A 26105-nucleotide genomic window follows, 5' to 3' on the forward strand; every position below is an offset into this window, starting at 1 on the left:
GCAAGCCGAAGTTATTTTGCAATAATGTGTCATAATTCAAGTTTTTGTCTCACAACAAAACAAACTCAATCTCTGACTGGACTCTTGGGAACTACATAAGCACAGAGAAAAAGAAAAAGTTGTCAGGCAGAGTTAAATCAAAATTTCAAGTTACACATTTAAAAACTTCAGGTTATTGTCTCAAAATTTCGACTTCATCTCAATTCAGACTAATTGAAATTTCGAGCTATTATCTTAAAATTTCAGGTTATCTCAAAATTTCAAGTTACGCATCCCGATTTCGACTACAGATTACCTTAAAATTTCACCTAAGCACGTCAAATTTCAACAGAATTCTAAGTTCTTATATTGACATTTTGAGGTACTAACCTGCAATTTTAACTTACGAATAGCCCCCCCCCCCCCCCCCCCCAAAAAAAAACCAAAAATAAAAAACGTTTCTATAGGGATCTAACAGAAATAATATATATATATTTTTTTTTTTGTTATTTATTTTTTTTTAAATAGACAAATGATTGAGAAATGGAAATCAATTCAATTTCTCTACACAGAATTTCCACCATGCAGAAAAATTAGAAGCAGACTCTGTGGCACACAGGTTTATTTAACAATATGGTATATAAGTACGAAATGAGCCATTTGAACCAATTTGTACAGTGATTTCATTTCTTATTTTCTGCAATATTTACAGTACTGTCTACCTGCATGATTTACATTAGAGAATAGTTCATCATCGATTCAAGTTTAATGCGAGAGAAAAATGATGCGCAAAACTCTGAACACAAATCCGCAGCCAAACAAGTGAATTTCCCACCACGGGCGAAAGAGGTTCAGGACTTAATGAGAATTTCTGTAGACTAAAGGAGAGACAAAGCAATCTTTGAACATCTGCAAGACAAAACACTGGGCCCAGGCCAGTAAAAAGAACATTCCTGCACCTGTGAACATTAACAAGCGTCAATGCAGGTTTACCTTCAACCTGCAGTTTGTGTTTGGGTGTGTGCAATAGTTCCTAGATCTATACAAATACGTTAATCTCCTTTAGACTCTGCAAACAGGAAAGAAATTAAGGCTTTCCCAAAGGCAGTCCTTTTGAAAAATTGGCATATTAGAATAAATTAGCCAGGAACAGAGAAACTGAGCAAGAGGTGAAGCCTGGCAAAAACAAATCCCACACAAATAATTTTACAGTCTTCTCAACACAAATACAATATTAATTTGCAAACGTACAAAATAAAAAATAATAAAATGAAAAAAATTTTTATAGAGAAGGTTTTTGTTTTGTTTTTTAAAAAAGGCAATACCAGAACATAAATGAAAAACAAATGAAAACACAAAGACCAGGGCAAAATCTTGCAAGACTGGTCTGAACCAAAAATATATTCACTGTGTCTTTGTTGTTTCTTCATCAGCAATTATTAAATCACTTTGTGTACTTTAAGAAAAAGTAGTTCTTGGTTCACAGTCCATAGGCCTCGTAAGACTCGTTTATTTCGTGATTTCTTTTAGCTTTTTACATCAGCAAATACAAAATTTTTGCAGTTGAAAACAGAACAAGGCCTTTTCTTCTGTCTCAAAATGCTACAATCCTTCAACAAATTTCTCTAGTGTGTCTCCCGTCGTGTCACCCACTATACCCATGTCACTAGTCAACCCCCCTCGGTTTGGTGTGTTAAGTTGCGGGAGCATGGCGCTCTGCTCTGGTGTTCCCATATGACTCTGTTCCATCGAGCCTGACATGGGACCTCCGAGGCTGGGGTGGGGAGAGCTGGAGTGGAGGGCACCGTGCTGAGGTGATGGCTGGGGTTGTATCCGCGGGGAGGGACTGGAATGAGGGGCTTGTTGCGAAGGTGGGCGCGGTGACTGCACTGGGGCTGGAGAGCATACTTGGCTTCCCAGGGTGTTTGCCATTGTCTGGCCAGGTAGGTGAGCTCCTGCCTGAGCTTGGCCTTGGAGCATGTGAGGCTGCGGACTCATCGAGTTAGCCTGTGCCGGAGAGCCCAGCTGCTGCTTCATCATCTGATGCTGTTGCTGCTGAAGCATGCGTTGCTGGAAGTTCTGCTGTCCATCCATTCCCATCCCAGGTTGGCCCATTTGAGACGTGGGAGGGAGCGGTCCCATAGGCCCCCCACCTCCCTGCATAGCCATGTGCTGCTGCTGCATACGGAGCTGGGAGTAGCTTCCTGGTCCTGGTTGCTGCTGGGGGAACTGGCTGTGGGCCTGAGGCAAACCTCCCTGCTGCTGCTGCTGCTGCTGCTGCTGCAGCATCCTGACGAGCTGCTGTCTGCGGTACATTTGAGCATTTCCATTTGGAACAGCATTCATCATCTGGCCTTGGGGGCCCATGGGCGCCATTCCCTGGGGTCCTACCTGCTGAGGAGGCTGCTGTTGAGGTGCCATCACTGGCCTTTGCACCTGGTTTGCCATGCCTGCCATTGTCTGCATTCCTGGCTGGGATCCCAGCATGGCTTGAGGATTCTGCTGCTGGGGCTGCTGCTGTTGCTGTGGCTGGTTGGCTTGGTACTTGGCAGTCCTCTGTTTAATGAAGGCAGCCATGAGGTGGGGGTTAGATTTCAGGATGCTCAGGACCTGTTGTTGCTGCTGTGGGGAGCTGGGTGATTTGAGGGTGCGCAATAGCTCCTGCAGGGCACTTGGAGGAATGTTACCAGGCATACCACGGGGCATGTTTTGTTGTTGTTGTGTCAAACCCTGCTGTGAGGGGCCCTGCGGAGGCATGACCCCAGGCATCTGGAGACCAGGCTGGGGCATCATGGGCCTCTGCATCAGCTGGCCTTGCTGGGGCATTGGGTTTTCCTGAGCCTGCTGAAGAGGCATGGGGCCTTGTTGGGGAGGAGCATGTGGCTGATGACCTGGGGGATTCTGCATCCCCGGACCCCACTGGCCCTGCTGCATAGGCTGCATCACCTGGGGCCCACGTGGCATCATCTGCATCTGCATGGGCCCCATCATGCGTGGGTGGCTCATGGGCATCCCATTCATGGCATAATTCTGCTGTTGCTGCTGATGCTTTGCCTTAGCTACCATCTCAATCTGCCTGGCCACCTTCAGGGCTTGCAGCAATGGCTGCTGCTGCTGCTGTGGCGGGGGCTGAGGCTGCTGTTGGTGTGGCATGTTGGGCATGGGTGACTGCTGCTGATGGAGAGGGGATGACTGAGGCCCTGGTTTACCCTGTGGCACTGGCGTTGGAGGCTGACTGTTGCGGCCATTACTGGGAAAGCCTTGGGAAATATTGGTGGGGTTTGGTGGTTGCTGTTGTTGGGGCTGGTTGGACATGGGCTGGGGAGTCTGGGGTGTATTAGGCTGCTGCACAGAATTTGGGGTGTCAGGGGCAGTTGAGGTAGGTGGAGATGGCATAGGCATACCCCTTCCAGCCATGGTGGCCATTCTGCGGCGCATCATTTGAGCCTGCTGAAGCCTGTGCTGCAGCTGCTGCTGACGAAGTTTGTGCTTGATGTTGAGGCAGAAGGGCACGGGACACTTGTTCTCCTGACAGTGCTTGGCATGATAACAGCATAAAGCGATGAGCTGCTTGCACACAGGACAGCCACCATTGGTCTTGCGCTTGCAGCCCTTGGTGTGCTGAACCACCCTCTTCATCTTCTGGCAGGACGGCAAAGAGCAGTTGGCATTACGGCACTGGCAGGCGTGGACCAGGGACTGGATGCAGCGCTGGATGCTAAGGCGTCGACTCTCCTGAGGGCTCTTGGAGGCCTCTCCACTTTGACCGTTGCTGTCATCATCGATGCCCAGACCCCACTTCACCATTTGGTGCTCATGGCCTTTAGTGTTGTAGCAGTTAATGCATAGGTCATAGTCCTGATGGCAGGTAAGAAAAACAGCATTAAAGTTATGTCAAAATTTGAACTGAAATTTAAAATGTTTTAAAAACCACATCGCCACTGCATCTTACCTCACAAACTGTGCAGTGCCAGCGAGTCTCAACATGGTGTTTGCACTCATTGCAAGTGTACACAAAGCGGTCCTGGCCTTGGTTATGCAGCTCCACCAACATGCACATTGTGCTCCACTTGCACCTTCTCAGCGAGCTGAACTCCCAGTGCTTGTCCCTGGCCAAAGTCAGAAACGCATCACGTCCATCCATCAGGTCACAAGTCAACAGAGGGTCAGGGTCCATGATGGGTGGCAAGGTGTTAATGACTGGCCCGGCGTGGAGGTGGATAACAAAAAATACCTGGTAGAAGGAGGGGAAGCAAGACTGTTATCTTAAAGTGCAGTGTAACCTGTAACAAATTCCCAAACTCTCCTGTGGGAGAAGATTTCCACGTGGAATTCAATAATCTTTAGGAGGGCTCCCAGAGAAAGCACAGTAAGAGAGAGAGATTTATTTATTTATTGTTTCACACACAATAACCTGCCAGCTTGGTCTGAATTTTTTCCCCCCCAAGTTTTTAAAAATTATTTTGGTGCAATGTTGCAAGAAATTACATTTTATTAATTTAAGAAAGACAAGTAAAAATCTGTTATAGTTGCTAGGGTTTCCCACCTCCTTATGTTTCTCCATTGTGGCGTAGAGCTTCTGGGACAGATCATTGGCTACATTTGGCATGCCAGGCTTTTTCTTATTGGCTCGACTGACACTGCTCTTGTTTTTGTTGGTTTTCTTGTTGTTCTTCTTTTTGGCATTCTTGCTGTCAGCGTGGGCTCCCTTGTAAAAGACACACATGAACATTTAGAGAAGTCGAGATTGCACAACAGGCAAGATGAGATTATGCAATTAAGCTGAGTGGTTTATACAGTGCCAGAAAGCTGAAAGCTTTTATATAATGGGTACTTGAGAATGATCAAATCTGGGGTGAGACAAAGGACCTGACACTAGGCTGTTGATTCTGGCATAACAAGAGCCTTTCTTTCATTAACAAAAACATTCTGAATCCACATATCCAAACTCACCTCTGTCGTCTCAGAGGAGGCTGTGTTCTCCTCCTTTTTCCGTTCTTCCTCCTCCTGCTCCAGCTCCTTGATGCTCTCCTCCAGTACATTAGGCCAAAAGTCACCTTCAAAGTACGGCAGCTCATAGGCACTGGTCAGCCTGTCTTCTGTTGCCTGCTTGAAAATGTCCTGAACACAGACACACAAAGGCTCCTATCAGGAAATTGGGTAACAAGAACTTCTAACAAGGACATGTTGGAAGTTCATTTTATAAAATTTGTGAAGGGGGAAGAAGTAGTAGTAAAAAAAAAAAAAAAACCTCCCACCAGAGTATACACCAAGTCTAAGTGGTTTAATTATACAGTGTCTAAAACACAAGGAGAGCCCCTTTACACCACAAACTTATAAACTGAACACTGCAGCATGCTAATAGATAATTGTTAATCGAAAGATATCCAAGTGTAAATGTGCCTATCAGCCCCTGCAGAGCCTTACAAGATTCCTAAAGCAAATTGCATTAGTTCAGCAGAATGGCATGGTAACCGACTGCCGCCAACACAAGACTTAAAAATGTTAATTATAGGTGAGAATGTCTTGAGAAACATAACATCCAATGGTGGTTACAAAGTTATTTTACTGGTATAATTTTCTGACCTTGTAATCATGTATGATCCTCTCAGCAAAAGCCTTGTCCAGCATCTTTCTGTACCACTCTTGAAGCCTCTTGGGCTTGGGGATCTTCTGGTCCGGAGGGTGGCAGTGGAAAATATAGTCATCTCCTTCACTGGGTGGGCAGGCCCAAATGTGACCCATCACATACCTGATGAAGAATTAAGTTATGACCCATTTAGCACTTGCAAGAATTAAACACTTATCGGTGCATTAATACATGAACTGAAAAATGTTAAAATGTAACACTGTGTTAAGTTACTTTTGACCCACCCAAGTTTCTTCACATACTCCAGGTAACCTATTAAGATCTCATGGTATACTGCAGTCCTTAGCATACGTGGTCTGAAGAAGTGAATACTGTCGAGGTATGATATGTAAACCCGTCTGAAAAACAAATACAGAAAATTTGATGTAAGAGTAATGCGCACAAACTAATAGTAAATGGAGCAATGTTCTCATATTTTGCTCGTGCGTTACCTGGTATTTGGAAAGGGGCACTCTGAGCCGTACTCCTGGACGTGCATTCCAAAGAAACAAACGTCCACCCCATCTATTTCCTCAAATGCAAAAAGTGCTTTGGTTCTGTAGGGGAAGCTCTCCACCATCTCAGCTGAGTCTACAAACCTATGGAAACAAAGACGGTATAAGCAACAACAGCAATTGACAAATCAAGCTCATCTAAAATGTACAGTAAGGGTGCTCTGAGAGCTTCTGCCAGACGCCCCAGTCTAGGAGAACTCACATCAACAACATTCTGGAGGAGGCTGGAAATATGTAGCCTAAAAGGACCGTGTACCACACCTCCATGGCTGACGCAGCTATAGAGAACTGCGGCCGTAAGGTTGCTGGTGCCTGATGCAGTGGAAGCAGAAGGTGGACATGAGACGCGAAGAAAGCCGTCAATCTGAAGGAGGAGTCCTATCAAGCTTGGTTAGCTTGTACAAGACTGAAAGCAGCTGAGAGGTACTGGCAGATTGTAGCGTTTGTAGCTGCCAAACTAAAAACGCGAGTGTGGGAGGAGTTTGGTACAAGAAGCCAGAGCAAAGCGTCAGGTAACTTGGGAGGAGGAAGCAGTTTTCTGGCCACACTGTAGACTGGAGGGAGCAAAGTGGTGCAGGGACCCAGAGGTATGGTCCAACGTCAGGGTGAAATCACACTTCTTCGCTTCTCAGCTGTCTCTATGCCCGTGTACTGTCAGTAGAGTCCACCTCCATTCAGGAGGAGCTATGTGGTTTTCAACCTGGTTGTTGAACAGTGGACCAGCTCTTTGCCCTCTCCAATGATAACTGAAGGTGTGTGGGAGTTTGCCCAACCACTCTACATGTGCTTTTGTTGACTTAAAGAAGGCAATCAACTGCATCCCTGAAGGATACAGTTGATTGCTCATTGTTCTCATTACTCATTACACATGTTCCTGGCGGATGTTGGACTCCCCTGGGGCTGCCCTTTGTCACTGATTCTATTCATAACTATTAAGCACAGAACTTCTAGATGCAGCCAAGTGGTGGACAGTGTTGTGTTCAGTGGTCTTAACATCATGTCTGTTTTTTTCTGCTGGTGCAAAGTGGGTGGGATAAACACCTCCAAGTTGGATGCCACAGATCTCAGTCGGAAAAGAATGGATTGTCCACTTTGGTTTGGAAACAAGTTCCTGCCTAAAATAGAGGAGTGCAAGTATCTCAGAGGTTTGAGTGAGGGAAGGATGGAGCAGGAGACTGACAGAGAAACTGGCACAGCATCTGCAGTAATGTAAATGTACCGGTCTGTTGGAAACTGAGCACAAAGGCAGTCAATGGACCATCAACCATCAACTTTGGGCAATAACAATGGGTAGTGACACGGAGTGTCAGAAGTTAGCTTCCTCTAAATGGTGTCTGGGTGTCTCAACATAAGGTGAGGAGCTCAGCTACTTCTTTTGGCTCCAAACCAAAAGGAGTTAGTTGTCATGGTTCAGGCAACTGACTAGGATGCCTACCAAATATCTCCTAAATGAGATGTCTCAGAAATGTCCAACTGGAAAGAGACCCCACAGCAGACCCAGCAAATGCTGTAGTGATTACAGCTCTCAGCTAGCTTGTGAACCTCTCATTATCCCCCTGGAAGAGGCCCCCACAACTCAGACTTGGACAGGTAGTTTAAAATAGACGATTGAATGGAAGGACACAACAGCATTTAAGAGGGGGAAAAATTCTTAAGATCAAATCAGACTCCCAGAATTAAATCCATTTCCACGGTCACTTCTTTGATAAGAACATATGATTGTGGAGATTTAGGTTTATATCTGGACAAACTGATGTGATGTTACATGAGACATCAAATACACAATCAACGAGCGTATTTTCTTATAACTGAAGCATCACTGACGCAGCTCATTAGACAAACAATCCATCGGGATTCACAGGTTACTGTCCGTAAAATAACAAATGTGACCCTGACCACAATTTGGGTGAAGATCAGTGTGTTTGATTAAATTCTGACCAATACTGTAGTAGTGATTCTTGTGAAATCTGAATAGCCGGATGACAGACACCTCGCCATGGGGCAAGCTCATCAGTCCTTCAGCCGGATGAGCTAAAAAAATACCAAACGGTTCTCTGAGGGGTTACGCAGTTCAATTTCTAGCTGAGGATGAATGTGAAAACAGCCACATGACTGAAAATATAATGCTTATTATCGCATGCTTTTACCAATCAGGATCCTCCTAAGAAGAAAAAAAAGAAAAGAAAAATGTTGTAAAGCAGGTGGGAGACTTACCTAGACTTCATGCCAGGCTTAACCTCCACAGTTTTGTCAGAGCTGGCAACCACTCGCACAAACACCTCACCAGCCTCTGGGTGGTTCTGCCTTTTCAAGTACTTATTAACTCTGTCTTCAATGTACGACCCCAACCTTGTGGACTGCAACCCTTAACACACACACACACAAACATGATTTAAACATTGACATTTTTGTCTCACCAAGTGAAGGAAAAGTTGATGTTTTACTTTTACTATGTAACTTACTCCTGGCTGAAAACTTGTTTTCCTTTCTTGTTTTACCAGACTTCTTCAGACAGTTGTCACAGATAAAGCTGGAACAAGAAAGATCAAACTGTTTTCAGTGCCAACCTACGGTAACTTTGGCAAATGCAAATTGATGTTCTATGGAGGTCAGATATTTCCTATATATGCTTAAATACCATTTGGCCAGAATACCCGTCAAGCTAGACTCACCCTGACGGCCAAATGACGTCATAGTGCAGCACACAGATCTGATGCATCTTTCGTCCACAGTCTTTACATTCAACAAACCTACAACGACAAACATTTGCTTTTTCTTTGTTTTGTAAAAAGGCAGTGATGAGGCATCGCCTCCATCATACATGTCAAACTGAAGCTACTGTCCAGACTGTACTCACGGCTCAGGGTCCAATGTGTCATTTTTCTTCTTTTCAAACTGATCTTTAGATATCATGCTGCACCACAAAAACAAAAACAAAAGAGAGATATAAAGACAACTTTATGTTGAATCTGTGACTATTAACTCCCTTCCAGGGAGTAGAGGCCAAAAGAACCAGTTCCAAGATGATCACCGGGTAATATTCGGACACCCGGGCCAAGGAACTTACGTCTGTGGCTGTGACGGGTCGTCTCCCAGGGTCACACTGTTGCCCTGGATCTCGTTGAAGCACTTCTCACAGTAGTGATACCTGTCGGCAATAAGGCCATATTTGGGTGAACTGCAGCCAGCACACACAGTAGCAGCACAGGCAAACCGGCGTACAGGTTGCAGAATGCAGAGTGAACGGAGCACACAGCAACAACCGAGGACGGAGCATGGGCAGCGGACAGACGGAAGGACACACACACACAGGCAGAGGTACAGGTTAGTCAAAATCGAAATGGTCATGATTCAGCCACTCTCATTCAAAGTGGAACAGAAATGTGGAGAAATGTGCTAAAATGCTATGTTAAGGACATTAAATGATTGTCAACAACAAATTAATGTTCAACACCACACTAGGCACCATGCCGAAAAATAAAAACAGTAGAAGCACTTTCATTGAAATCATTTATGAGAAGCAACATGCATTAAGAGCTGGTGAATGGATGATTGTGTCAGAAGAGACCCGGAGTGGTAAAGCAAACAAATGTGCAAGTCTTTTAGCAGAAAGTAAAACATGACTAAATTCCCATTAATGAAGGTACTTCAGTTATGACACTTTATATCTTGTCTATGCGTAAATGCACCATGAAGCTTTTTTTAATGCTTCAAACCCATTTTCAGTAGTGACAGTGGTTGTGTCTTGGGCACTGAACTCCTGCAAAACACAGGTGACCTACATTCACCGTACTTCAGTGTCCAAATCTTGAATTCTAATTTGGGAAACCTTGGAGCATTCAGCATCGATTATCTACAATAACTAATAATATTGAGCTGCAATAACAAATTCTGCACAGTAGGGGGTGCTTTGGTGCTCATTTTTTTTATAACAAAAAAAAAAAAAAAAAAACACACTTAACGGCAATCCATGGACCTATCATGCAAGTTTTGCTTGGCCAAATTATATGACTCAGTCAACTGTGCTTGCAACACTCCTATAAAGGATCACTCATGTGAATTAAGTCCTTAGAGCTTTGTGGATTGGTGAATGTGAAGTGGGATCTGTAGTCATGCTTTATTTTCAGGATTTAACTTCACATTCACTTTGCATAACCAATATTCCCAATGCCTCCCTCTACCTCAGTAGAGAAAGCATGCACCTTTACCTGTTCTGGTAGCTGTAGTAGGTGCTATCCCTGGAGATGGTGCACAACTGTTTGCCGTAGCAACACAATGTCTGGGGTGAGAACTCAAACTAGGGGGGGGCGAGACAAAAACAACCCAGAAAAGTTAAGATGCATGTCACTGTGACAATCAGCTTTTATTACATCTGAAGTCAAGAGCCAAATAAAGACAAAGCTAAGGGTGAAGTGCATTGGTGGCTCATCACCCCATTGACTGCATAAAAAGTGTGTTTTTCATCAGTACGCAGCTTGGTGCACCTTCTTCAGTTCTTTTTCCAATGTAGCCTGTGTTGGCTGCCTAACCTGAATTGCCTTACCTTCCTGCCGCAGCAGTAGCCCAGACCCTGCATGACAGGATCAATTTCGGCTTCAAACACTTCTGCCAGTTTCGTGCAGTACTTGTAGACTCGGGATGTTTTACGGTTGTACAGCCATGCGTTGTTGAACATGAGCCACACGTCTTCCACATACTGCCACGGCTCCTGGTACTGACCCGTATCCAACTTGCGCTTGATGGTCGATAAGTCAATGGGGTTCTTCACTATGTCAAAGTAGTCCTACAGGAGCAGAAGCAGGCGAGAAACAATTCCAAGATTGAACAGATGGCCCTTAACAATGTGAGGCTCATCATATTTGAGTAAAGGTACATAATTGTATGTACTCACAGGGATACCCAATAGCATTGGGTCTACAGGTTGTCTGAAAGGCAGGGACTCTGGGTCTTGCTTGTAAAGGGCCTCAAGTGTTGGCATTAGGGCTTGCCTCAGCTCCTCTGGCTTGAAAACTAGATAAGACAAGAATAATGCCATAAGAAACAAAACAGAAATACCATACTTATGTGTGCATCAAACAGCTGGGGTGCACAAATTAACTGATGATGCAGGAATAAAAATTTAGTCCTGCTTAACAGATTTCCACTACAACATATATAAATAACACACACAAAATACTAATACCCACGTCCTATTAAAATATTAGAGGGGCAATACCAGATTCTGAGGGTAAGAGTGCACTTCCTTATTTACACAGACAACTATGACAGCCATTGATATTTTAGTGAAAATGTTGGTGGTGAATGACTGAAAGGGCCATTTTCCTTGTGGTGTTGTTTAAGTGTAACAGCTTTAACTTGAGCACTCTACCAAGATAGATCAAGAGTTTGGATCTTCAAGCGTACTGGGAAAAAACAAAGATGATAATTTCCTGTGTCTAAATTTCTCAGGACATTATCCAGCTATAGAAAAATTACTTTTTTTGCGGTTCTGAGTGGTGGAAGCAGCCGACGTGCTGTTAGCCCCACTTTCCTCCTCTTCTTTGGGTTCTATCTTCATCTCTGGCTTCTTCTCCTCAGTTTCCATTGGTTCCTGCTTTGGTTCTGCTGCATCTGGCTCCTCCTTCTTCACCAGTGGGGGTTTGGTTTCTTCCTCCTGCTATATGACCACAATGATTGTTAATCTATCCAACACTGATAAAGACAGAAAACCACTAATTTGATTTGATACCCATGGAAGCGCAGCACCTCAGATTGAGACGGCAAAAACCCACAAGACAGATTTACGGACAGTTGGTTTATTTGTAGTGGAGGAAGTTTGCACATACCTCCATTTTTACATCATTCTGCTTCTTCAAAGAGCTGCTGTCATCTTCTTCATCTTTTACTTCAGCTTTGGCTTCAGTGCTGCTCATGTCAGGCAGGGCCTGCATGGAACTTAGTTCAGCCACAGAGCCTGGGGTAGGCACTCTGTTATCTATGCTTGCTGCTGCCTGGGACAACTTAAAGGATAGAAACACAATTCACAATGCTGCCAATTTTTAGAAATAAAGTAATTCTGATTTTATATAAGAAAATAAATAAATTATGCCTCATTTGAATAAAATACTGACACATATTTCTTTAATAAATTGGAAAAATTGTTCGGTTAACAAAATTAGCTGGTGCTTTAAAGGAAGTTGACAAAGGCATAAGCAAATCAAGAGGTCCAGTAGCTTTTTAGGATAAACTAGTATCTCACCGGTGTGCTGGGGTGCTGCGCCTGCACAGAGGTGGGCTGCTGCATCTGGCTGAGGGGCTCAGGTTGGGGCTGCAAGGGTGTGAGCGGGTGGGAAAGGTCAGGTGGTGTTCCCAGGGCTGAGGGGGGACGAGGGAGGCCACTGGGTATGTGGGTTGGGGTGGAGGATGGCCCACCAGTGGACACGGGAGTGGAGGGCTGTGGGAGCATTTGGGACTGTGTGGGAGTATGGTGTGGCTGTGGCGGGTGCTGCTGCTGCTGCAGGCTAGCAGAGGCACTGGGTGGAGGGGTGGTACCCAGAGTGGGCTGAGCTGTAGGGCCGCAGGGCAGTTGGGAGCCATGGGATCCCAGTGCATTCAGGGGCAGGTTAGAGTTTTGCGACTGTTGGAACAAAGGTGGGTGCAGTATTAGCATAGCATTACAAAGCATTTACAAAGCAGGCCACTGTGCCGTTTTTCTACTAGTACCTAACTCAGATCAACTCGACTTTTAGGGTTTTTCATTAGGTGGTAGTACCTGGTACAGGTACTTTTTTTTAGTACCTACTCAACCACGGTTCCAAGTGTGCTGAGTTGAGTGTGACTTCAACAGAATGCTTGCCACTAACTGGCCAGGCAGTGATGTCACCAGATGAGTCCTGAGAGTGAATCAAACCTACTGTTTTTGAAACCTGACAAAGAGAGAAATGGCTACACACTAACCAACAAACGTTTTTGTGCTTTGTGGCTGACAACAGGATCCAGATGTAGCTAGACGGAGTGACTGTTTGTGTCGCATACAAATGACATCACAGGAATTTCGGTCCGCCTTGCTGAGGCGGTACTCAACTGTAATGGAAAACGAATCAAACTGAGTCGAGCTGAGCAGAGCCGAGTAAGGTACAAGTGGAAAAGAGGCAGTAGTGACACACAAAATGTCATGTTCAGAAAGAAACAAGCAATATGTAATAAAAAGACATTTCTCACCTGTGAGACAGCAGCCTGTGACATGGCAGGTCCCAAACCTATATTCACATTCATTGATCCACCTGCACTTACAGGAAACTGGCCCTGTGGCAGGAATTGGCCTTGGTTGGCTGGCTGAGTCACCATGTTATTAGCATGACTACCCATCATTCCTTGATTCTGAGGCATCCTTGATGGGGACATTCCCATCTGTAAAGTCAAAGAGATCAAACAGACACATCACAACAATGGTCAACATCTAGTATGAAATGTCTGCCAAGTAAAATCATTTGTGTCTATAGGAAGTGCAGCCAACATGGAAGCTACTACTAGAGCATCCCGCAATTCTTCTGAAGGTCCTGTAGTGTAAACTTAACAGACTGCTGAATCAAATCACAGTACAGAAACAATCTACACCTAGACAAGAAGATTAAATGGCTGGGAGCCAGGGCTTAGGCAGTGGTTTCAGTACAGATTATTCATTGGCAGCAAAGCAGCTGGTTCATAAATGAATCAAGACCCGTGTGAACTACAGGAAACCCATTTCATATTGATGTTTCTGTGCCAAAATAGTAACAGAGTAATAAATGAATATAAAGTTAAAGGCAGTTGTGAATTTCATGGTCAAGAGGAAGGAAAAGAAATTTAAGAGTAAACAAGTAGCTCAGGGAAAAATAGCAGCTTAAAGTTGAGAGGAAAGAAAAAAAACACAAAGGAGAAAATCTAACCGCTGGCATGTTCATGTTCATCTGCTGAGGATGGCTCCTGGGGGATGGAGTCCTTCCTCCCATGGGTGCCTGAGACATCGGTGCATTCTGCACTGCCATTGGGTTAAACTGATTCATTCCTGTGGGAACAGAGATACACACAAGACCATATCTGTTAAAGGTACTTTGGAATTAATATAATTTATTAGGGAGGGAGACTCAACCAGCTCACTTGAATATCAGAGATCAGAGCAGTTTAACAGGCACGGACAAAGAAAAACAAAACAAATAAAATCACTGATAAGCAGACATTCAAAAGACAAACCACTAGTGTATGTTAGAAATAAGGTATATCACCCAAAAGATGCAAATTCAAGTGCTCAACTGCTATTAAAAAAAAAAAAAAAAAAAGCAAAAGGTGAACACATACCTTGGGATACCTGAATGCGGTTCATTATCTGATTTGGCATGTTGGGCATAGGTGCAGGTCCGTCTGAGAAGACAGGATTATTTCATGGTTCTTTTAAAAGTTGCTTACAGTTTAAAAAAAAAAAGAAAGAAACATTACAGTGATTATAACTTCAGGTCTTTTGGTCCCATCAACTGAGGACAGTCAATGGATGTTTAAGAATTTAAGTTACTAACTAGGAGGTCGGATGGCTTGTCCTGGGCCCAAGGCGTTGGGCTGAGGCTGCTGAGGCCCAGCTGGTCCCACGCCAGGCTGATTCTGAAGCCGGGAGCGCCTTTTCTCCTCCAGTTCCTTTTGTATCTTGTAAATTTTTTCTGCCAGGAAGTGGTAGTACTCATCCTAGTGAGAAAATGAGAGGAAAAGATATTTTTGAAAATATACTATTCTATTTTATCTCAGTCACAAGGATAGCTGCCCTGCTCTCCTTATGAGTATAGAAAGGGCTCAGCTTTAAAGATATTCAGAAAGGATGAAGGTCACTGGAATGGTGTGATAATGAAAAGGTAAGTGTGTGCTTTATTAAGTTACCCTGCTGTTAGCAGACTCATACATGTCACCCTCAACCTTGCGCGCGTAAGCCACCAGGTTCTCCATTCGCCGGTCCTTAAGTGCTGCTGGGTCTGGGGTGGGAAATATGGCTTGTACTCTGATGGGAAAAAATAAATAAATAAGCACAAACAATCTAGTATACCATAACAGAACACTTCTATCTACAAACACAGCTGTTTTATTGTTGGACTTACAGTTTGTGCACCAGATGGGTGCGCAGGTCCTGAGTGACGTGTTCATGCCAGGCCTTCCTTAGCCCTGTGGCAGACAGAGGGGTGGCAGCGGGCAGGTTTCCCATGCCTCCTACTACTGACCCATCTGGCATCAGCGGACTACAAGACAGACACAATTTGAACATTTGCAAATAACATTAAAAAAATGTATTCAAAACATAATACTGAAGTGACAGAGGACAGCCTGAGAACACAGATTTTTCTGACAATCACTAACTGCAGAGAAACGCATTTATTTGGGAAGGGCAGTACAACAGGCCTGGATTCAAGTGATGCAGAAAGAATGAAAAGGCTTACTTGTTGAGTGTGGAGGGCAACGAGGAGTCAGAGTGCATGCCAGTCTGGTCCGAGGACGGGGTACCCATGCTTCCAGCCATCTGGTTCATCTGATTAGAGCCTGGTAAACACACACACACACACACACACCAAACAAGAATTTATAAAAAATTGGCACAGAAGCGCAGTATTGTGCTGGCAGCACCTGTACATAAACCTCTAAATTGGCAGTGAAGTCCTTTTTATTCCATACCTAATGGGTTCATATTTCGCAGCTGCTGGTGCTGGGGGCCCTGCGGGTTTTGCTGAGATGGACCCTGCCCCTGGATCTGACCAGGAGACTGGTTCCCATATGGCAGGCCCAGAGCTGCATAGGCCCTCTGCATGGAGCTGGGGTCAATATGTGTGGCAGCGGTGCTGATGGCTGTTGCGCTGGGCTGGCCAGGTCCAACTGTATTCATGGCATTTTGCAGACTGGCTCCAGGGGAACTTAGCGTAGCTGTAGGGAGCAGATGAGGAGATAAGTAGTGTTGTATTGTAGATATTATATTAAAGAATTCATAACCGAGCAGTAACTGCTGCTTCTAGTGCTCATGTATGTTCTTATATTAATTATACAAGTCTATAAATTGTGAAAAATAATTAAGATTAGTATATTAACTCTAAAAAATTTAAACATAAATTAACATATCTGAAAAGTTAAAAAAAAAAAAAAAAAAAAACAATACAAAACAAACAAACAAACAAAAAATCCCCTAGGTCCCCTTGGGCTCTGAAATCCCTGTGCTGCTCCCTAATGTGTTGATAGCTGACAGGGAGCACGCTGCCTTTGTGGGGGATTTAAATCTGTCATAGGGCCTTCTAACCAATTAGAAAGCATGCTGTCCCAAGAACCTGCCCCCACTGTTAGCGGAGACACTGAGCCCCTCCCCTGGGTGTCACATTACAGGCCCTGCCTTTCTAGAGGAATCCTCTCACTGCTCCAGCCCTCACAGTTAGCGAGCCAGCAGAAATGTGGCAGTGAATCAACCTGCAGGTGGCACCACGTTATACCACAAAACATGAGGCTTCTTGCTGAGTGATTATTGCTTTATTGAACGGCACTTCAGACATTTTCTTCATTATATGTCCTTCTTCATAACCCGCGTGTATTTTTATATGGGGTTCTGAATGAACAAGATTAAACTCACGAAGCTGCTGGAGTTACTTACGCTGCTGATTCCTTTTGTCACTTGCATTCTTCAAAGGCAGGCAGACCGGACAGTCGTGCCGCGTACAGTTCTTCCAGTGGGAGATGATCTGTCTGGATGATGCACAATGTGCAACTGGAGAAAAATAAACCACAAAGACAAAACACAGTGAGGGGCTGGTGACAATTAATTTAGGACTATCTGACACGATGGCAAAGCAAGAAAAACCAGAAGACTATTAAACCCCAAAATCTACACACCACAGTCAAAGTCAGTAAAATAGACGTGGACTAAATGAAAGAAAATTTGGACTAATACAGAAATATAAGCAAACAACTAGATAAATGAAATAATGTACATGTTATAAACCAAGAAATTTAGCATTTATTTGAAGTTTTTTATGCAGTATACAGTAATCCCTCACTTATCGTGGGTGTTACGTTCCAGAACCACCCACGATAAGTGAAAATCCGCAAAGTAGGGACGCCATATTTATTTTAATACTTATACATTATTTCAGTAGTAATACACTATTTTAAGTTTTTATAAACCCTCCCCACACACTTATACACCAAATATGTACATTACTGTTCAACACGTACTACACATGTGAAGAACGAGTACCGAAAAAACCCACAAAACAGCAAAAATACCACGATAAATATTTTACACTAATATTGATTGAAAACCCACAAAACAGCGAGTCTGCGAAAAGCGAACCACAAAGTAGCGAGGGATTACTGTAAATATACTATACTGCCAAAAGTATTTACTCATCTGCCGTCTCACACACATATGAACTTAAGTGACATCCCCATTCTTAATCCACAGGGTTTAATATGATGTAGAATTTTGTAGCTATAACAGCTTCAACTCTTCCGGGAAGGTTTTCCACAAGGTTTAGGAGTGCATTTATGGGAATTTTTTTGACCATTCTTCCAGAAGTGCATTTGTGAGGTCAGACACTGATGTTGGACGAGAAGGCCTGGCTCACAGTCTCCACTCTAATTCAGCCCAAAGGTTGATGTCAGGACTCTGTGCAGGTCAGTCAAGTTCTTCCACACCAAACTCGCTCATCCATGTCTTTATGGACCTTGCTTTGTGCACTGGTGTGCAGTCATGTTGGAACAGGAAGGGGCCATCCCCAAACTGTTCCTACAAAGTTGTGGGCATGAAATTCTCCAAAAAGTCTTGGTATGCTGAAGCACTGCTGAAAAACAACCCCACACTATAATCCCCCCCCTCCACCAAACTTTACACTCAGCACAGTCAGACAAGTACCGAGTGAACACTTTGGGCAATATAGTGTATTACAGTTCAAAGTCCATAACCCCTGAAAGCCCTCATCACTACCGACAACTGTGAGAACAAAGATGCTGTCTACCAGCAATTTACCAAAAATGTAGGATGTAGGTAATATCAGTCACTGGGGCTTAGTGAATGAAGTGACTGGACTGGCTCTATTTAAGCAATAAACCAAAATGGGATACAAGGACCAACATCAGAATAGTGGTCTCTCCAGCATCTTATTTTAAAGCAGTTTTTTTACATTTAGATCAGCAATTTCTTCATGTAATGCTTTGCAGGAAGGAAAATTTCATTTATTTATTTTTTTTTTTTAACTATTTCACTCAAAACAATTGTGGTGAAGGCATCATGCAATAAGTCTGAAGAAACAGGTGTTTACTGTTGTTGGGATGAAACTTGCAACATATCAACGCCGGGTGCCATTTTGTTTAGATGCTAAACAAAGTGGCACCAGGCCCACATCACGAGCTCTCATTATGGCTGCAAACACATGGCGCAGTTAACCCATCTGTTAGAAACTGAATCTCCTTATTTTCTTCTGATTTTTATGAGATTATTAACAGTGGTTAGCAGATAGAAGACTAAACTGCAAGAACACGGTCACATAAAAGCTCAGATGGCTTGAAATTTCTCTTGGATCCAAGCTTATTTATTTTTCATGCAGTACCCTGAAAACTCATCACTTTCACTCACCGTGGCAGGCCTTGCCAGCCTGGCAGTGGGTCATGTGGTTGAGCACGTTCTTCATGGTGCGGCAGTGGGGCAGAGTGCAGGCCCTCACCTCCCCGTTGGCCTGCTCCCGCCGCTGGCACTTGTGTGCATGCAGCAGCAGGACCAGCTGCTGCTGAATGAGTTTTCGCTTCTCGGGGTCAGCCGTCGGGCCTGCGGACACACCACCAGGAGCAGGGACCATTGACGCTACCTGCTGCGGCATCTGTGATATACCAACATACACAGTTAGTGATGGATCAGTACAGGGGCGCAAACTCAGATGTAGATGCTCCCCTGTGATACTGTCAGTGACTGCTGAAGGTAGAGGGTTATCCACCCTCCATTATGCATACCATGTGGCTTTAACACACAAAAAATGGAACAGCACTACAGGGGATTTATACTTCTGTGTTACATCTGTCCAATGGGTACACTGTTCCCACAAACCCATCTAAAACCTCACGATGTAACCTACACCGTCACCTACGCCAACACCTGACATGCACCTCTCTAGAAATGCAACTACACGTCACATGGACTCAGCCTGCAACTATGCATTTCTGGATCCTTTTTTGCTACAATTTTTGAAATTGTCGGTGAGAGAACAACAATTACCACCTAATATAAGATTAATAATCATAGTCTCAATAATAAGGACTCTCAGATATCAGCAAATTCCTGGAAGGACACTGCAGAAACTGACGGAATTGATATGGGAGAAAGTACAAAGAAGTGGAAAAACTTAAGGAACAAATATTTTTGCCTCCGACAAATTAAAAAACTGACAACAATGAAGTGTGAGGCCCCACACTGTTTTGTATTTGTTTCTGTTATGGCTGGCACTGCATGTAAAACACCAGGGGCACAGCCACAAGATAACACATGAATCACCACGCAAAAGCATGAATCCTGGTAATGGCGTTGGCTGTTTGCATAGGTTATGTCGCAGGCGATACTGTGTTGGGAGAGAACCAGAAGAACAGAGAGAGAAAGCAGCATGAGCGTATTTCCCAGTTCCAGCATTAATAGCAAAGATCTTGTGCTGTACTCCTGGTAGAACCTAGTCCACATACAACAATGAATGGGTTTAGCTTGCCAAAATTACTGACCATGAGTGGACAGAACAGTTAAAACAGTATTAAGACATAACATCTGCCAGGGTCTTTTTTCTCTTGTTTTTAAGTGATTGATCAGTGTTTGCTAGTAGAAAGTGCTTACGAATAAAGAATGGTTTTACCCTAAACTCCAGAAGGTTAATACCGTTCAACCTCATGGTGATTTCTGTCCACTTATGTTCAGTAATGAGGGTCAACTAGAACATACATTGCTTTGTGTGAACAAGCTTAACCATGGGTAGCTGACCTCCAGCTAACGTTACTTTGTCTTCATGCCGGAAACGTGACGTAAACTTCCAGGTGTGTTGCTCTCTCTTACCAGCAGCAGCAGTAGTAAGAGCTCCACTTATGAAGTTCCATTTTGCCACAAGGTACACATTAGGGTGAGTGGACAGCACTACCGTAATAGAGGGACATATTAAACCCTTTGGATGCATTTAAATACAAAGGAAACGGCAAAAGCATGCAGACTTAATGCAACTAAAACCTGGTTCATGGTGTAGACATAAACACAGCAGAGTGTATAACAGAAGACAGTGGAGAACATGAAATGCTCATTAACCGTAAGTGCAACAAAATCAGACGGTGCAATTTATCAAACACCGGTTTTAACAAGCAGAGCGCTAATTTGCAGAGATGTGACATGCCCACTCCACGCTTCCTTTCAGTCAGCTTACTGTCCCTGCTTCATCTACAAGACCAGATGTGACATCACATCTGTTTGATGATCACAAGAGCAAGCTGTCCTTGGCCAGTCACAAGGAACAGTTCTACTAATGACCACTCACTCTCCCTGCAAGTATGCCGAAATTTACCCTCTGGTACTCGTCTCCAAAGCAAGAAGATGACGGCGGAAGAGAAAGTAGAACCCAGGACAACAGGTACAAGTTCAGGAAGGGGTCAATGAGTTCTCTTAGTGCAAAATTAAGTGTGTAATACTTAGCAGCAGGGAATTTACTGTACCTCTGTGCATATTTATGTTTTTGTCTGCAGATGCAGAGTAACACAGAAACTAACTTGAAACCAAAGGCTGGGACATACACCCCGGTTTATTATTTTTTAAACAACAGACACACTCACCATGTTTGGCACACTCCCAGCTCCCTTCAAATCAGCAGGGAACTGAGGCAGGTTGTTAGAAATAGCTGTCTTGTTCTGCAGTTGTTGGGTGTTGACCCCTGCTGCCCCCATCTGTTGCACCCCAGCCTGGCTGTACTGCTGGCCAAATGGAGCTCCTGACATCGGCATCTACAGTAAGCAATAGGACACAGGTTAGTAAGAAGATCTGCACATCATGTAGCATACCCACACAGCAGATTGCTCTTTTACCCATCTATTGGCTGTGTGTCATTGCACATGGGACAGATTGCAAATCAAACTGCAGATACAGTGGCGGTCAACAGGAGCCCAACAGCAGTATTTCCCACTGGGCACCGTGGGAGGTTAATTGCAACGAGCACAGAGATTGACACATTCTAGCACTCTCTTTCAAAGCAAAGCGCAAGCAAACTCCTGCTGCCTCAAATTGGTGCAGTTGTAATCATAAAATTCATTAAGGCTTTGTGTTTGCAACACAAAGTTGGAAAACCATCCTTCAGAGTTTACACAATGACGCTCTTACTTCTCATCAGTGTTTCCCAGTCAAGAAAATTCACGTTAACAGAATAATTCCAGTTGAATTCAGCCTTAATGTGTCTATTGCGGCTTTATGAGCCAACTCAGCAAGCTTCACTTCCATTGTGGATGTATAGGGAAATGGGGAATGACACACACTGTAAATGTTGTTTAGTGGAGGAGCTAGCATGAGCTCCATGTAGCTTTCCAAAATAGACTTTTACATGAATATCATTTGCAACATTTGTATTCAGTCTGATTGAAGGTAAACAGAAATTAGCTGCCTGGTATGGAGAGTTTGCTAATGGCAAAAGGTGTCTCCATACTTCCTAGCTGATCTAATCACTGACACACACAGTTCAGCATTTCCTTTGGTAAACTTGGTTAAACCCCTCCCCTCACATGCGATTAATTGCAATGGTGGATTATTGCACATGGCATTATGTAAGCAATCATCAGTTATTTGAGTTTGAAGGCTGGCCATGTTTATTTACACCATCCTCCACAGAAAATGATCCAAAACAAAAGGAAGATGGATGAAGAGTCAGAAAGACAACAGGACCATCTTGCAATGCCAGCTGAGGAGGAAAACTTGCTGAAAAGAGTGAAATGTGTTGGTGGCAGACTTGGGAAACCCTGATGTGTCTATAAATTACCGTAATCCCAGATGTAACTACAACCAATGAATTGATTAACACTTCTGTCCAGAGATCATGTTTTACAGTTAGGACTGTTAAAGTAGAACTGATTAAAATGAATACATTTGCAACATAAATGATAGCATGTGGTTACAAATATTCTTCAACATCTATGCTAAGAAAGCTGAGTGTGTGTCGGAAAATTTGTTCCCCAAGCTGAGGTCCTGTCGCCAGGCTGAGAATTTCAGTTGGTAGCTATCGTAACGGATTGCTATCACCACAGTTTGAAAGCGGGCGCGGCCATTAGCACTGGCAAATGTGTGAATTTTTTCTGGCTAGAACCCTGGTATATAACACACTCTTATTAACCAGCAAGTACACCTGGAGGGAGAGCCCCAATACATTTTGCAAAATGACTGTTCCAGGGGAATAAATTCTGATTAATTAACTTGTTTTTTTCCTGGCTGAAATTTCAGTTTCAATCATCTCCTGTGTCTCCCCGCCTAGACCAGGAACCAAATTTACAGACTTGATAATACTCTTCAATACTAATCACATTACCATGTTATAAGTGCTATCTTATAAACTATCTTATATTATTAATAGACACCTGCAAATGATACCAACATTGTGGCTACACAAATAGATACTTCCTTACCAAGAGCTCTGACCACCATTTACTACTACGGCCAAGATTAGCTCTTTGTTTTACTATTATTATTATTAGGTCTTTAAATCCCACCTCTCTGATACCCCTCAGCTTGAACCCTTCTGCTGCTGCTGCTGCTTGACGTTCTCTGTGGTAGCCAAAGCAGCAGCCTGCTTTGCTTTCACTACTGGGCAGGGCTTGCCCAGGAAAGGGAAAAAAAAAAAAAAAGGAGGTGACAACACACACACACACACACACACACACACAGAGAGAGAGAGAGAAAAGCTTGCACAACAGCTGAGCAGAGCACTGCACTGCTGCCCGCCCCTCCCCCTCCCAGTCCTCTGCTCAGAAAGGCACAGATGCTTTCCTGCTGCCTCTCTCTCATTCACACATTCAGCCACCCACATGGGTTCTCCCACTTGATGATCCGCACGAATTACAGGCAGTTATCGCTGTTGTCATGCCTGCGAACGGCGGCACGTGCCAAAAAACATGACGTCACGGGTGCTGCCGTGCGGTGCGCTTTGGCATTGTTTTAGCTTGTGGCGCAACTCCCCAATTTTGTAAGGTGGCACGCGCAGCACAGCTGGGCTGGAGGCACAAGTGTGTAAACCGTTTGGTCTCTACATGAATTACAATGATATATCAATGCAGGAGCACAGAGACTCCCAGATGGCTTAGTGGGAGATTGCTGCAACAGTTGGAAATAGTTCTGCAGAAAACTTAAAAATGCTTTGTTTCACATCCCAACTTCTTCCATTTCAGCACTGAAGAGGTTTTTTTTTTTTTTTTTCTCTTTGAGTTGGGATACTTCTTATCTTCAAATGTGCCTCGAGTGCCAGTATGAATGGTTACACAGCCGTGTTTACCAGCAATGACCAATGTGTCAAGCAAACCTATGGCATCACTGAGAAAAAACATGCATAACAAGCACTCAGCTCAGCATGTCTAATTTTCTTTTCTTGTTCTTTATTTAAAGTCTGATTAATAAACGTTTACAACAGATGTAAAAATGCTGAGCAAAATTGGCCAGATTCTTTTAAGGTGATGTTATAGTTTTATTTGCTCATTCTTATTTATACTCACTTTACTGTTTGATAACAAGTAAAAAAGAAAAAAAAGAACATGCATTCTGAGCTGCTTTGTCATTGGTCACTTTCATTTTCACTTTCACTTGCATTTCACTGAATTGTCTGATTAAAAAGATAAAAATATAAACTCAAATAAGTGACAATTGCTCTACTTTTTTAAAACATGTTCATAACAAAGACTGTTTTTGCTATTTGTTCAGAATCAAAATAAACACAAAAATGAAAAATTCTTGTTCACTTAAATTTGTTTTTCTTACAAAAATCAAACAATTAGATCAGAAGAAAGGCAGTCCAGGGGTGCACAAGTAGGCAACCTTGAAGCAGATAGCAGCCAAAATAAAATCAGGTAAGATTTTTTCTTTTCTTTTTATAAATGGAACAAAACCCTTTGAAACCACCTCTGGTTCAAATTTGGCTCTTCTTCTTACCCCATTTCCTCATCTCAAGAATAATCATGATGTCTAAATATGATAGAAAGGTTACCGTTTCACTTTTGTATGAAATATGACAACTAATCTATAAGGCAGACACAAAGCAATACGTTTTTAAACAATGAAACAAAAACAGGCTGGTATTACTGCATATGAAGAAAGGAGGGGCTTTTTGTCTCATGTAGTGACGTCTGTTGAAATAATCTTAGTGAGAACTAGCCTGTTGGTTTAACTTTGGTTTCCTGTCAAACCACAAAGCTCTCAGACAAAAGGAAAAAGACATTCTCACAATGAGCACTTCAAAGTCTGTGAAACTAAAGATTATCACAAAGACCTGTAACCAGCAGCACATCATGGAAATTATTTTTCATTCACAAACTTTGATTCGCTGTGTAGAATAACGATGATACAACTGTGTGTGTCTTGTCACACTGTGGTTGTATTCGCTCTTCAGTATCTAACCACAACGACTGATTCTACTGACTGCATACTGAACCCTTTACCATTCAAAATTTACACATTCATGTTAGTATTTAAAGTGCTTCACAGATCATTTCAATATTTAATGGTCTTTGGTCCTTTTCTGAGCAAATAGCTGTGTTAAAGTAGGAGTAATTGAGAAGAGTTTCACACCTCACCTTATTCATGTTTCCTGCTTGCTGAGCATTCATCGTGTTGTGTGCACCCAACTGTGGCCCTCCTTGGGTAAGTGCGTCTGCCACCACACTGCTTCCAGCACCAGGTCCAGCACCCACTTGAGTCCCGTGCATGGCCTGGCCCTGGTACTGCATGCCAGGACCAGGTCTCCCTCGGCCTGTTGGTCCCATAGCCCCATTAATGACTTGTCCCGTCTGGCCCATGACGCCATGACCCTGCCCACTGTTCAACATGGCCTGGTTAAAACTCATGCCCGTGTTTCCATTGCCTTGTCCTGCAGAAACACCACCTTTCTGGCCCTGGGGAGAATGATGATTGGGGGATCCCTGGCCTAGTGTATTTTTACCAAGCACACCACCTAGCTGGTTTCCCACCATGCCTCCCTGTGGAGGGCCACCTCCCAAGATGTTAGAGCTTCCCGGTCGCAAGAGCTCAGACAACTGCTTGTGTTTCGCAGCTGCATCTGGAACCACTGAGTTAAGACCCGGACCCCCTCCACCTGGGCCACCATTAGAGGACATTCCCATTCCCAAGTCTCCGTTGGGTATGAGCTCATCAGGAAGGTCATTTTCCAGGTCAAACAGGGACACAAGATCTAAAGAAGAGAGAAAGAAAAACAAGAATTAGCCACCAATTAGCTATTAGCTGATTATATAGTAGTTTTGCTACTACGTCTTCCATCATAAAACTGCATGGTGAGCCTGAGTACACAAGAGTCCAAGGTTTTATTTGACATCAGCAATGTTTTGTTGATTTCTTTATTTAGAAGAAAATGCTGAAAAAAATACTTGTGATAAATAAGCAATGCTTACAAAGACTGTCTACCATGGGGCAACCTGAGTATGTAGTGAATCAGAGTGAATCTGTCTTCACATAGGTTTAACTAAGCAATCAAAGCTCATTTCAGGTGCTCCCTTAGTCACAAGGGGTTACCACTGCAGGTAGCTCTGCATATTTTCATTTGGCAGACTTACGTGCCATATTAAAATAACCTTTAGGAAATGCTTTCTTACATTAGCAGGAAGCCAAAAAAAGGAGGTAAATTTGGTGTGCTCGTGTGTATGTGTTTTTGTGCGTGTCTTTGCATGTTTAAGTGTGCTAATGAACGAGTCAGTATGTGTGTCTGCAAGGCTTTAAAGGAGCATGAAGAAAAGCGAGCATA

General features: G+C 43.5%; 1 protein-coding gene across 4 annotated transcripts in view; it reads right to left on the minus strand.

Annotated features, from left to right (window-relative positions):
- Nucleotides 1-584: 584 nt before the first annotated feature.
- The window catches only part of crebbpb (CREB binding lysine acetyltransferase b), a 43501-nt gene continuing 17980 nt past the window's right edge, over nucleotides 585-26105 (minus strand). Inside the window, exons 2-31 of one of the 4 annotated variants that reach the window (XM_030735064.1) lie at nucleotides 24925-25538; nucleotides 20941-21108; nucleotides 18728-18968; nucleotides 16748-16861; nucleotides 15790-16035; nucleotides 15558-15657; nucleotides 15222-15359; nucleotides 15007-15124; nucleotides 14655-14817; nucleotides 14440-14502; nucleotides 14031-14149; nucleotides 13324-13512; nucleotides 12362-12739; nucleotides 11949-12122; nucleotides 11599-11776; nucleotides 11015-11133; nucleotides 10667-10906; nucleotides 10332-10420; nucleotides 9191-9271; nucleotides 8981-9037; nucleotides 8796-8873; nucleotides 8586-8653; nucleotides 8338-8488; nucleotides 6061-6207; nucleotides 5854-5967; nucleotides 5566-5731; nucleotides 4933-5100; nucleotides 4526-4687; nucleotides 3932-4213; nucleotides 585-3837 (exon numbers count right to left, since the gene is read on the minus strand). In XM_030735064.1, the coding sequence (XP_030590924.1) occupies nucleotides 1582-3837; nucleotides 3932-4213; nucleotides 4526-4687; nucleotides 4933-5100; nucleotides 5566-5731; nucleotides 5854-5967; nucleotides 6061-6207; nucleotides 8338-8488; nucleotides 8586-8653; nucleotides 8796-8873; nucleotides 8981-9037; nucleotides 9191-9271; nucleotides 10332-10420; nucleotides 10667-10906; nucleotides 11015-11133; nucleotides 11599-11776; nucleotides 11949-12122; nucleotides 12362-12739; nucleotides 13324-13512; nucleotides 14031-14149; nucleotides 14440-14502; nucleotides 14655-14817; nucleotides 15007-15124; nucleotides 15222-15359; nucleotides 15558-15657; nucleotides 15790-16035; nucleotides 16748-16861; nucleotides 18728-18968; nucleotides 20941-21108; nucleotides 24925-25538 (7181 nt within the window). In that variant the 3' untranslated portion in view covers nucleotides 585-1581. Of the gene's footprint in view, nucleotides 3838-3931; nucleotides 4214-4525; nucleotides 4688-4932; nucleotides 5101-5565; nucleotides 5732-5853; nucleotides 5968-6060; nucleotides 6208-8337; nucleotides 8489-8585; nucleotides 8654-8795; nucleotides 8874-8980; nucleotides 9038-9190; nucleotides 9302-10331; nucleotides 10421-10666; nucleotides 10907-11014; nucleotides 11134-11598; nucleotides 11780-11948; nucleotides 12123-12361; nucleotides 12740-13323; nucleotides 13513-14030; nucleotides 14150-14439; nucleotides 14503-14654; nucleotides 14818-15006; nucleotides 15125-15221; nucleotides 15360-15557; nucleotides 15658-15789; nucleotides 16036-16747; nucleotides 16862-18727; nucleotides 18969-20940; nucleotides 21109-24924; nucleotides 25539-26105 lie in introns of all 4 variants that reach the window. The other 3 variants (XM_030735062.1, XM_030735063.1, XM_030735061.1) reach the window with 3 other exon arrangements.

This window comes from Archocentrus centrarchus, chromosome 8 (assembly GCF_007364275.1).
Source record: "Archocentrus centrarchus isolate MPI-CPG fArcCen1 chromosome 8, fArcCen1, whole genome shotgun sequence".
Classification (NCBI taxonomy): Eukaryota; Metazoa; Chordata; class Actinopteri; order Cichliformes; family Cichlidae; genus Archocentrus; species Archocentrus centrarchus.